Source organism: Pelobates fuscus, chromosome 8, assembly GCF_036172605.1.
Source record: "Pelobates fuscus isolate aPelFus1 chromosome 8, aPelFus1.pri, whole genome shotgun sequence".
In the NCBI taxonomy this organism is placed as follows: domain Eukaryota; kingdom Metazoa; phylum Chordata; class Amphibia; order Anura; family Pelobatidae; genus Pelobates; species Pelobates fuscus.
This window is the reverse complement of record NC_086324.1, coordinates 92,382,670-92,395,295: the sequence shown is the minus strand read 5'-3', so window position 1 is coordinate 92,395,295 and position 12,626 is coordinate 92,382,670. Positions and strand designations below refer to the sequence as shown.

General features: G+C 42.6%; 1 protein-coding gene across 1 annotated transcript in view; it reads left to right on the top strand.

Annotated features, from left to right (window-relative positions):
* The window catches only part of STAT4 (signal transducer and activator of transcription 4), a 247,053-nt gene that overhangs the window by 100,848 nt on the left and 133,579 nt on the right, over positions 1-12,626 (top strand). Inside the window, exon 4 of the mRNA XM_063430167.1 lies at positions 233-331. Within this exon, the coding sequence (XP_063286237.1) occupies positions 233-331 (99 nt within the window). The remainder of the gene's footprint in view (positions 1-232; positions 332-12,626) is intronic.

Below are 12,626 nucleotides of genomic sequence, written 5' to 3'. Positions count from 1 at the left end.
TAGGGCCCTGTGGGAAATTAATATTATCTCTGTGACATTACTATCTAATCCTCATGGGACTTGACTGGGAGTGCATTGTGATTGGCAGGCTTTCGAGAGAGTGTTTGAGAGAGCCAAAATCCCCCTCTCAGGTGAGAGTCAATCTTCTATTGCTTGTTACATGCCAAGGTGTAATCTCCACTGCAACAAATTTACAACCTAATCTCACATATTTGCTTTATTTTCCTCACAGGGAAAGTATCATGGTAATCCCATGCATATGGCAATGATAGTCTCAAACTGTTTACGGGAAGAGAGGAGAATTTTGGCAGCAGCAAGTATGCCTATGCAGGTATGTTTTAAATATTGAACTTAGATGAATAAACATGAGGATGTTGAGGATAAAATAGCCTTAATGTAAAACAAATCTCAAATCCATATGTTTAAACCTTGATAGGACAATATTGTATGGAAAAAAGAAAATGGTTCTTTCACAGGCTTTTGCGTGCTATCACAGGTGGAATGTTACAGACAGCGAAGTGCATTGATGATGCTAAAATGTCAGAGGTGTATATTATTAACCCATGTCAATATTACATACGGACATCACAGTATTTGGTTCTTTAAGAATTTAATAACTGACATTTCAGATATTTTGTGCATGTTTATTTCTTATGTTAGTCATTTTACAATGATATAATGCAGTTACAGTGCTTATTTTTCATAAATGAATCATTAGTTAATGTTGCTTGCAAATGTCAAAGGGGACATGTTTGTGGTGTTTGCTCTGCTCACGTTAGCAGTTGGGGCATTTGTTGTCAAAATAAATATTTTAAAGTCTTTTTTAAGTCTTTTTAGGTGTAGAATGTGTAATGGCTGATGTTTCCATTAAAGTGTTGATAACACCTTTTTGGAAGGAACGTGTTCACCAAAATCTGAATGTTTCACGTAAGGTCTTTCTCTGTAAGTTTCTTTTATTTATCTATGACTAGTTGTGACATAGAACAGCCTGGCAAAGAGCAATAGTGCATTACTGTTTTAAATAAAACACATAAACATCACCATGCACAAGTCCTTGTTTGACTACTTTCTGTTGCTGACTGTTTCAAAGCTTCTCACTGCCAATATACCCAGAGATAGACTTTTACCTCAGGTGCTGTGGCTCTTCCACATTGAGACCTGGCCCTTATATCAGCAATGGTGGGAGGAAGAGACTAAAGGTCACATAGGCTAAGAGAAGGCAAAATATGGGAGTAGGGAGGGCAAACAAAGAGCCTGGGTCAGCTCAGACACCCATCAGCATCAGCCAGATCCCACTGGAGCCAAGGGAAGACACCCTCCTACACCTAAAGTGTATGAATGCAGGGGTGTGTCAGTGTGTTTGTATCTGTTTGTGTGTCAGTGTGGGTATATGTGTGTATCTCGATGTGTCACTATGTATCTCGATGTGTCATTGTGTGTATCTTTGTGCATCCTAGTGTGTGTCTAAGTGTATATGTGTATCTATGTGTGCGTATATACATTACAGCATTTAAACATCAACACAACACACAAACACGTCCTTGCAATAAAATGCCAACACTGCAAATACCCCTGAAATCAAACGCCAACACTACATACAAACACCAACACTACACAGAAACACATGCCAGTATGCAAACACCAACACTTGTGATAGAACACAAACCTATATTCAAACACAAATATTACAATCATGGGAGGGAAATGGTGCCCAGGGCCCAATTAAAATTAAAGACAGCCCTGCCTAGAGATGCCTTAACATAAGGCACAAGCAGACTCCAACAACTCTTTGTATCATTCTCAGCATCTTCTTTGTCACCTTGGCACCAGGTAATTCAGACTTGCATCTCATATTGACATCCAACTTTTGCCTTTAACCTTGCCCTCACTTAACCATGCATCAGACGTGTCCACACACATTCTAGCATCACTGAAGCAACATTGATAGACGGCATAATGTCCATTCTAATAGCATTCTCATTAATATCTTGTATTGAATTAGTAAATTACCAATCCTTATTTATTTTATCCTGGCCTGGATAGTTACTCAAGATTAGTTTCTCTTTCCTTGCTACAATTGAGCCAGGCTTATTTAAGGACCACTTACTATCTCTCGTTGGTAGGTGGTAGCTGTGCCTGCACAAGAAACATTGAAAATTCTATTGGAGAGGTGGTAAAAGTCTGACAGAATTAAGATTAAAAGAGTTATGGTGGGTTATAGAGATATTGTCAGAGATATAATGGGAAGGAGCAAAATGTGTCAAGGTTAAAATAAGCTTGTAAAGTCTGTGTAATAGAGACAAATGTGTTGTGAGACAAAGAAAGAAATTCAATTCAAAAATGAAAACTGGAAAAAAGACTAATAGAGGGATAAATGAAAGAGGAAAACATGATGGGACAATGACTGGATGTTAATGAGGCATATACGTGGAAGTACAAACTGGCTTTTTGCCTAGGATGATATAAGCGCCTTGTACAATCTTAATTAGGTTCTTTTCTATAATTCTTTATTTTTGCAGGGCTCAGTTATTAGGTTAACAGACAGTCATAAGGCAAGAATATTTGGTACAGAAAAAAGAAGGCATGTTATAGATAACAGATTTGATGCACTTTTTTTTTTTTTTTTAAATAAACAAAATTGATATTAGATATACAGGGACATTGGTGAAAAGCCAAATATACTCATATCCAGTGTCATAGACAAGCCTTTCGAGACCACTTTTGTCCTTCATCGATATAATAAATATATGCTTCCTATGCTAAATCATACTGAATAAAAACTATAACAAAAGGCAGCATACAGGATCACAAAAGAAAACATGCCAGCATCAAGCATTGTTACATCGCTAAAAGTAGAAGGCCTGGAATAGGCTTTGAATAGATCGGTTAAATGCGCATTTGGCGTGATGGCTTGGTTACTCCTAACCAAGGGGGTAGAAAAATAGAATGTGACGGCACATAAGAACCATTCGGCCCATCTAGTCTGCCCAATTTCCAAAATACTTTGGCTTATCTTAAGTCTAGGATAGCCTTATGCGTATCCCACGCATGCTTAAACTCCCTCACTGTGTTAACCTCTACCACTTCAGCTGGAAGACTATTCCATGCGTCCACTACCCTCTCTGTAAAATAATACTTCCTGAAATTATTTTTAAACCTTTGCCCCTTTTATTTAAGACTGTCCTCTTGTTGTGGTAGTTTTCCTTCTTTTAAATATAGTCTCCTCCTTTACTGTGTTGATTCTCTTTATGTATTTAAATGTTTCTATTATATCTCCATGTCTCGTCTTTCCTGCAAGCTATACATGTTAAGATCCTTTAACCTTTCCTGGTAAGCGTTATCCTGCAATCCTTGATCCAGTTTAGTAGCCCTTCTCTGAACTCTTTCCAAAGTATCAATATCCTTCTGAAGATACGGTCTCCAGTACTGTGTACAGTACTCCAAGTGAGGTCTCATCAGTGTTCTGTATAATGGCATCAGTATTTCTTTCTTTCTACTGCTAATACCACTCCCTCTACAACCAAGCATTCTACTAGCATTTCCTGCTGCTCTATTACATTATCTGCCTACCTTTAAGTCATCTGAAATAATTACTCCTAAATCCATTTCCTCTTATGTTGAAGTTAGTAGGGTATCAAATATTTTATACTCTGCCCTCGGGTTTTTACACCCAAGATGTATTATCTTGCACTTATCCACATTAAATGTCAGTTTTCTAATTTACCTAAACCATTTGCCATTTGGCTTATCCCTCCAGGAACATCAACCCTGTTGAAAATTTTAGTATCATCAGCAAAGAGACATACCTTACCATCAAGACCTTCTGCAATATCATTAATATATATATATATATATATATATATATATATATATATATATATATTAAAGAGAATGGGTCAGAGTACAGACCCCTGAGGTACCCTACTGGTAACTAGACCTTGCTTGGAATATACTCCATTGACTACAATGGGGTAGATTCGAAGCAAGGTCTTGTTCAGAGGTAGGCAACCTTCGGCACTCCAGAAGTTGTGGACTACATCCCCCATAATGCTCTTACACCCGTAATGCTGTCAAAGCATCATGGGAGGTGTAGTTAAAAACATCTGCTGTGTTGAAGGTTGCCTATGACTGGTCTAGTTACTAGTGGAAGGAGGAAGGTGTTGCACCATAGGATCCAGATAACTACTGTCTGGATTAATCTACTTGTATTTAGGGTAGGTGTGTCTGCTAGCATTGCGGGAGATTATTAGTAGTACCCAAAGCTTGAAGATAAACATTGTGACATAACCAACATACATTCAAAGAAAAATAAGGTCAGCATTTGAAGAAGGATCTTGTGACCTGCAGGTATAGAGAGTCCCAATGGAGTCCGTCGCCGCCAGTAACAGAACTGCTGATTGTAAGCTAAGGTACCTTGGGACAAAAGGGTTAACAGTGAAGGGGGTCCCATTATTTCTTCGGGGAGTCCTCTTGTGAGACCGCTGTCAGGCTAGACAGTTTCGGGTGTTCCAGAAAAGTCGAGGCCTTCTCTATTGAGGGCATAACAAGTGTAGTCCCTGCGTGAGTTGCCTTGAGAGAGCCATTTGTCCCCCATCGGTAGACTACGACTGTGGTGTGCAGGTGGGCAGTAACAACCAACTGACTTGCGGTGAAGAAGGGTAGCCCTTGTAAGAACCTGATAGAAGGTGAGTTGCGAGTTCTCAAAGAGCAGGGATGTTTTACCCTTTAGTGCTGACATAATTTAGATCTTGTTTTGTAGGGTGATGCATCTAAATATCACGTCCCGAACCACATTGGGCTTGAAGTGAGTAAGGCCAGGCAGGTGATAGAGTCTGTCAATGATTATCTTCCTTGCCACAGCATGGGTATAGTGGCTAGCAGCGTCCTAGTATAGTGTGGCAGTTTCTCTGCAGTGATCGTGGGGGGGATACCCCGAATCTTAATATTAGTGTGGTCCTCTATCGCCATTAGTTTAAGAGATAGGGATTGGTAATGAGTTTTGATCTGCTGCATAGAGTTGTGGATGTTAGGCAAATGAACCTGCACATACACCAAGTCTTTTTTAGGAGCCCTCACCCGTTCCGTGACCGCCTGCACCTCCATTTTGGTAAATGCAGAGTCAGTCGCCAGCAATTTGTGAACATCAGCTAGTAAGAGCTTCAGGTCACGTTTGGTGATCGGGCTGAATCATCCGGAGATCTTGATTAGGTTCTTGAACATTCCATATGTCAAATTCACTCACTCACTGAGTGTTTTACTCAGTTTGCTTTTTTCAGAGTGCTCTATGATTTTTCTATGGCAGTTTTGGAATTCGCTTTCTTTACTATCACAGCAGAAACTATGACTTTAACCCCTTAAGGACCAAACTTCTGGAATAAAATGGAATCATGACGTGTCACACACGTCATGTGTCCTTAAGGGGTTAAAGCAGTAAAATTAATGGATGGATGAACGGATGGACAAACTGATGGACTGATGGATAAATACGCTTTTGTTATTTACTTTAAACTTTTTACTAAATTACGATACCCTAGTTTATATTTTATTCACTTCTAATCTAACAAATACATACATATTTTTTTCCATTTTTCATTATAATGTATATCCTGTTGCCCACCTTTAAAATTTAATGATCTGTTCACAAAACAGCAAAGAAGGGTTTAATTTACAGCCAGCGTGCAAAATTTAGATCAAAATGGCTAATTTGGAATAAGAGTTTTTTTTTCCCAATATGATTATTTTGACAGATCCACCATCCAATTTTGGGTATGAATAGACATTCTATTGTTTTGGAAACATACCTTTTAAAAAGCATGGATTGTAAAAAAATATCTATTCATAAAGGCATTACTATTTTTATAGATCATTATCAAGCTACTAAAAAACAGAAGGTGGTTCACCACATTTGCTGAAAGTGATATATCTGATGTTTCCTTGCTCATTCTAGCAAATCAGGAAGTGACAATGTTAAGAAAAGTTATTCTAGTGAGTTATTTATATACAATGTCCGCATGTCTACATTCATTGTTTGCTTTCATTTATTTTCCTATTTGTGTAGGTCTTTTTCTTGAAGGGACACTATATTTACCAGAATAACTACAGCTTATTGTATTTGTTCTGGTAAGTATAATCAGTCCCTTCAGGTTTTTTTGCAGTAAACACTGTCTTTTCAGACAGTGTTTACATAACAACTTAAGGATACCTCCATTTGCCATTCCTCGGGTGACTACTAGAGGTGCTTCCTGGGGCAGCACTGCACACTGCACAGCACTGCCATTCAGTGTCTCCACCTTCTGCATGGAGACATTGAATTTTCCTTATAGAGCTGTATTAATTAAATGCATCTCTATGAGGAGATGCTGTTTGGCCAGGGCTGTATTTGGCCTGTGCTAGCTCTGCCCCTGATCTATTAAAAAAAACACAAATAAGATACACATACTGACATTTGCACACCCAAATACACACAGATAAACAAGTTGTCTAATGATCTCAAAACACCTGCACAGATGGAAAAGGAGCAGGTATCTGGGGATAAAGTAGACAAAATTATGGTCAGATGGTTGTGCCAGTCCACCTAAGGGTCTGTACCCGGATAAATGTATAAATAGAGAAATATATTATACTGGCATGATGATACGTTCAACTGTGGGGGTCTGTGCCTCCAAAAAATCCCTTCAGTAGTGTGATGTGTACATGGGAGAGGGAATGGGAGAGAAAAAGGCTCCCCAAAATCTTATACTGGTGCTATGCAAAATAGTCAACTGGCAACTGCCTTTATTAAATCCTTATTAGTAGCATAATATCACCAGTAAAAAAATCTCCTCTAGAGCTGGCCAGTAATGGTGCTGATTGCTATAGTAAATTGGCCAGAGGTAGGAGAAAATTCCCATGTAACCGCATAGGCAGCAAAAAATGGAAAGAATAAAAAAGCAAGGGTATAATTGAATATAATGTTGTGATCAGTGAGAGAAGGGGAGGGGGAGAGAAGGGGGGAGCTACTAAGTAACACCAGGATCCCCCAAAAAAGTGTTCCCCCTTCTTATTGGTCACAAAAAAGCAAATAAACTGGCCCCTTGCTTGTAGTCATAGCCAGGAGTATGTATTAGTAGTGGGACTGTGAAAAGTAGAGACTTCTCTGACTTGTAATCCACAGGAAAAAAAGCTCAGCACTAGTCCCTAATATCCTCCAAACACCTTCAAGGGTGTTCTAATCTATGACTGATTCTAAATAGAACGAAAGACTGCCTAATATGCCATCATCTTAACTGGGGGAGCGGCACTGCATAAAGTAAAAAAGAAAAATAACCAGCTAAGGGTCTAAATACCCATAGTGCAAAAAGAAAAGTGTCCCTTAAGTGAAAGAAAATCAGTGAGAGAAGTCAGGACATGCTGATGCCCGACGCGCGTTTCGGTGTATGAGAACACCTTCGTCAGGGGCTGCAGAATGTCTCGTAAAAAAGCCGTGACTTTTTAAAGCCCCCTGTCGCCAATCAAACGGCGGATCCAAGCCTCGTCATCAGATGACGCGTACAGAATCTCCTATCGTCATCCGTGACGTTTTCTCCCATGTGACTGTTAGTGGGCGGAATGAACAAGGGCGGAGCTAATTACAAACCGTCATGTGATCGACGGATAAGATCCTAGCATCAGCTCTGACGTTTCCTACCATGTGACTGTCCGTGGGAGGGAAAAGTGGGCGGGATTCTTCGGTGAACGTCACTTGATTGACGAGTTGGTCAATACAAAGAGACTCTCTAGTGTTAGTAATACATATTTATATTCCTAATACTAAAGTCTTCCTTTATTGGCAGCAAACTCAATTCACTGTCAATTAAAGGATAATATAAAAATAAAAAAAAAAATCAGATACATTAGTTAAATCTTGCCTATGTTCACTCGATCACAGATCTTAGAAGTAGGGAGAGATAATTTGAAGAAGGCAAAAGCTTTACAGGGGTGACCTGCTGATTGGAAGATATACAGAGGGAGGAAAGCAGCTGGGCTCAAGGTGACATTCACATGAGGAAGGAGACTAAGGGCTAGTGGGACATGGTGGGAGACTGAAGGACCATACTTCTGCACAGTTGTCAGTCAGTGCTGCTAAGACTGCAGGGCTCACAAGGAATAAAAAAAATGAGGCTGGTGCATGAGGTGGCCTAATTTCATCCACCATAACAATGTTGAGATTGTTAAGACTATACTGGATACAAAAGGGGCCTGTTTGGACAGCATACTGTAAGTAACATTCCTGACAGGTTTTCTCCAACATTGTTAGAATCATCTAAACGATAGTAAAATGGAATATTATAAAGAGAACCATGAAAATCATGATGGTAAAAGTCAGCCTGCATATGAAAGGAACAGGAAGATTTTACAACAGATGACTTGTAATCATGCTGTTATAAAGCTGCAACGAATGACCAGGTCCCTGATCAAAGATGTCCATCTGGTGGCCCTAAGTGCATGGTCCACCTGATGGGCCACCTGAGCTAGTGGGCCCAGGTGCAGCCCCACTAGCAGCACCAATGTATTTTCACCACTGCATCAGCCCCAATACATACAATAAAAAACAAAGAAAATAAGTTACCTGCACACTATCCCAAATCCCAGCGCACGTTTAAATAACTGTTTTTTCTAGTATCACTCCACCCCCTCTGAAGCCCCTGTCCACCCCTCTGTAAGCTCACCTGCCACGTCAAGGCAGAACCTCTAGGTAAATTGTACACTAACAATTCACCTTGCTGTCTTCAGCTTGAAGGCAAAATATCTAATGAGACAGAGAAGGGTATTTTTCTAAACCCTTACACACCTATTAACCATTAATAGGAAATACAAGGGGTGGGCGGCAGCTATGTTAAATGGCTGTGTAATACAAAGGCAAATAAAAACATACAAAATCAAGCCTACGCTCAAATTCCCACTACTCCTAAAAGGCAGCAATGACAATAATACACATCAGCAGGGCCGGTGCATGGAAAAATGTGCCCCCTCCCCACCCCCCATGTGACATCACAATGCCCCTCCCATGTGATCTCTCATATGAACTAATGCCAGTGCTGCACACAGTGTGTGTTTTTATTAAAAAGCCTGCAGAGACAGGCTATAGTCACCAGAACCACTACATTAAGCTGCAGTGGTTCTGGGACTATAGTGTCCCTTTAATGTGAGGTAAATTAGAGATTAGTGTCACTAATAATATACTAGATTGCCTACTTACAACCAGATGAGGGTGGGCTCTGACTGCAGTCTGGCTCCACTGGTCTGGTGTAGAACAGGCTCTCTGGTGGCTGTTAGTAACTGTGGTCACAAAAGTCAATGTTATGGGGGAACGTGAAGCAGCTCCATTTTTTTGGGCCCCTTGCACAGCTCAAGTTCTGGGCCCCCAGGGCCTGATGGTAAGTATGCCCATAAGGCCCACCCATAAGTCCACCTACATGTTCCACCCACCCATGAGTTCGTTCACAGGGAGGGGAGTGTGTAGGGGATATGTTATGTGTTAGTGTAGAGGATCTAATATGTGTGCTTATGGTATGTAGTGTATAGGGATACCAGTTTGTGTAGGTGATGCAGTGTGTGTGTGTGTGTAGTGAATGCAGTGTGTTTGTGTGTAAGGGTTGTATTGTGTCTTTCTGGTTGTGTTTAAGGGATGCATTGTGTGAATCTGTGGTTGTATGTGTAAGGGATGCAAGTTGTGTTTCTGTGTATGTAAGGGATGCAGTGTGTGTGTCTGTAAGGGGTGCATTGAGTGTGTAAGATGCATTGTGTTTCTGTGTGTGTGTAAGAGAAGCAGTGTGTGCTTGTGTGTGTGTGTGTAAGGGATGCATTGTGTGTTTATGTGTATGTGTGCAAGGGATGCATTGTCATTGTGTGTAATGGATGCATTGTATGTTTCTCTGTGTGTAAGGGAAGCATGGTGTGTTTCTGTGTGTGTAGGGATGCATTTTGTGTTTCTGTGTATATATAGGGAAGCATTGTGTTGTAGTGTGAAAGAGAGAGTTTGTGGGGTAGGATAGGGGCTGAGTCCTACCAGCCCCTTTAGGCTTCTCTTTCCCTCCTTCCTCAGCCTCTCTCCCCTCTTGTCCCTTAGAGCTCTCCCCTCCTGTCCATTAGAGCTCTCCCCTCCTGTCCCTTAGTGATCTCCCCTGTCCTTTAGTGATCTCCCTGTCCCCTTTCCCATAGTGCTCCCCCCTCCTATCTTCTAGTGCTCTCTCCAACCCTCCCCCCATCCCTTGGTGCTCCCCCATCCCTTAGTGCTCTCTCCAACCCCCCCCCCCCATAGAGCTCTCCTCTACCCATTAGTGTATCTCCTCTCCTCCCTTGCCCCTTACTGTCTCTCCTCTCCTCCCCTGTCCCTTAGGGGTCTCTCCTCTCCCCACCCCTTTAGTTGTCTCTCCTCTTCCTCCCCCTCAGTGGTCTCTACTTTCCTCCCCCACCTCCCTTAGTGTTCTCTCCTCTTCACCCCCTTTCCATTAGTGATCTCTCCTCTCCCCCTCTCCCTTAGTGGTCTCTGCTATCCTCTGCCCCCCCCCTAGTGGTCTCTCCATCCCTCCTTTCCATTAGTTGTCTACCCCCCCCAGTGGTCTCTACTCTACTCTGCCCCCCCCCCCCGTGGTTTCTCCCCCCCCTTTCCATTAGTGGTCTCTCCCCTCATCCTCCCTTTCCATTAGTGGACTCTCCTCCCCCCCTCCATCCTTAGTGGTCTCTCCTCCCCCACCCCCTCGTTGTCGCTCCTCATTGTTACCATTGCAACACTCTGGGTGCTCGCGAGACTTCTATCACACCGTCTGCAGCTCTGCACCCGGTGGAGCTGCAGACCGGAGGACTAACACATTGGACCACCAGGGAATTTAATAAAGGTAGGACACAGTCCCCACACCCTGCCCCCCCTCACAGTGTAACCCCTTGTCTCCCTGTCCCCCCACCTACACTGTAACCCCTCCTCTCCCTGCCCCCCCACACTGTAACCCCTTCTCTCACTGCCGCCTCCCCATACTGCAATCCCCTTCTCTCCTTGCCCCCCCACCCTGTAGCTCCTTCTCTCCATGCCCCCCACCCACACTGTTACCCCTTCTCTCCCTGCCCTCCTACCCACACTGTAACCCCTTCTCTCCCTGCCCCCCCTCCCCACACTGTAACCCCTTCTCGTCCTTCCCCTTTCCCCCACTATAACCCATTCTCTCCCTGCCCCTTCCCCACACTGTAACCTCTTCTCTCCATGCCCCCCTACCCACACTGTAACCCCTTCTCTTCCTTCCCCCCTCCCCACACTATAACCCTTTCTTTCCCTGCCCTCCACACTGTAGCTCCTTCTCTCCCTGCCCCTTCCCACACTGTAACCCCCTCCTCTCCCTGCCCCCCCACACTGTAACCCTGCCCCCCTCCCCACACTGTAACACCTTCTCACCCTGCCCTCCTCCCCACACTGTAACCCCTTCTCACCCTGCTCACCCCCCAATGTATACATTTCTCACCCTGCCCCCCATACTGTACCCCTTTCTCACCATGCCCCACCATTGTAACCCTTTCTCACCCTGCCCCCCACACTGTCACCAGGACACACACACTCCCACCCACACTGTCAACCTCACCTCCTGTATCTGTATGTGTGCGCATCTGTGTGTCATTTTGTGTCAGTGTGTGTGTATTTGTGTGTCTGTCAGTGTGTATCTGTGTACATGAGTGTCTGTGTGTGTGAAACTAGGTGTCATTGTATGTATGTGTGTGTGTGTCAGTGTGTGTATTTGTGGGTCTGTGTATTTGCATGTGTGTCAGTGTGTGTCTCTGTATGTGTGTGAAAGTGTATTTCAAAACAAATACATATACACAATGTGTGTTTGAATGTAAGCATTTTATATACACAATATGAACACACTGCATCCATTGCACACACTGCATCCACAACACACACGCTGCAATCAAACGCAAACATTACATACAAACACACCCCTGTATTAAAACACTAAACTTATATACAACCCTTCATTCAAATACCAACACTACACACAAAAAGCACACCTGCATTTAAAGTCCAACACTACATACAAACACCCCTGCATTCATACGCAAACATTACACACAAGTACACCACTACATTCCACTAGCAACAGTACATACAAATACACCCATAAATGCACACATATACTTTATACAAAAACATGCTTACAAACGTTCAAACACTGCTCACAAAATAACCCTGCAACGATGGGCAAATGGTAGATCCCCAGCTGGCATAGCATTGTTGAAGTTGTCAGACAGATGGAGATCTACCTTTTGGCCACACTTGCACTAGAAGTGGGCCCAGAAAACATACTTGCACCAGGGCCCTTTCTACATTAGTTCCACCACTGGGATAATCAACGTGAGGTGCCTGGGTGAAAGAGCGGGACACAGAACTTCTGATTCTGACTGAGTCTGTGAGTAAGCAGTTGTATGCCTCTAAAACAGATTACCATGATGTGCCAAGTTTCTGCCTCTAAAACTGATTGCCCTGGTGTTGCAATTGTATCCCGCTAAAGCTGATTGCCATCATGTGCCAATTGTATGCATCTAAGACTGTTTGCCATGGTGTGCCAATTGTATGCTTTTAAAACGGATTGCCTTCATGTACCAATTTTATGCAGCTAAGA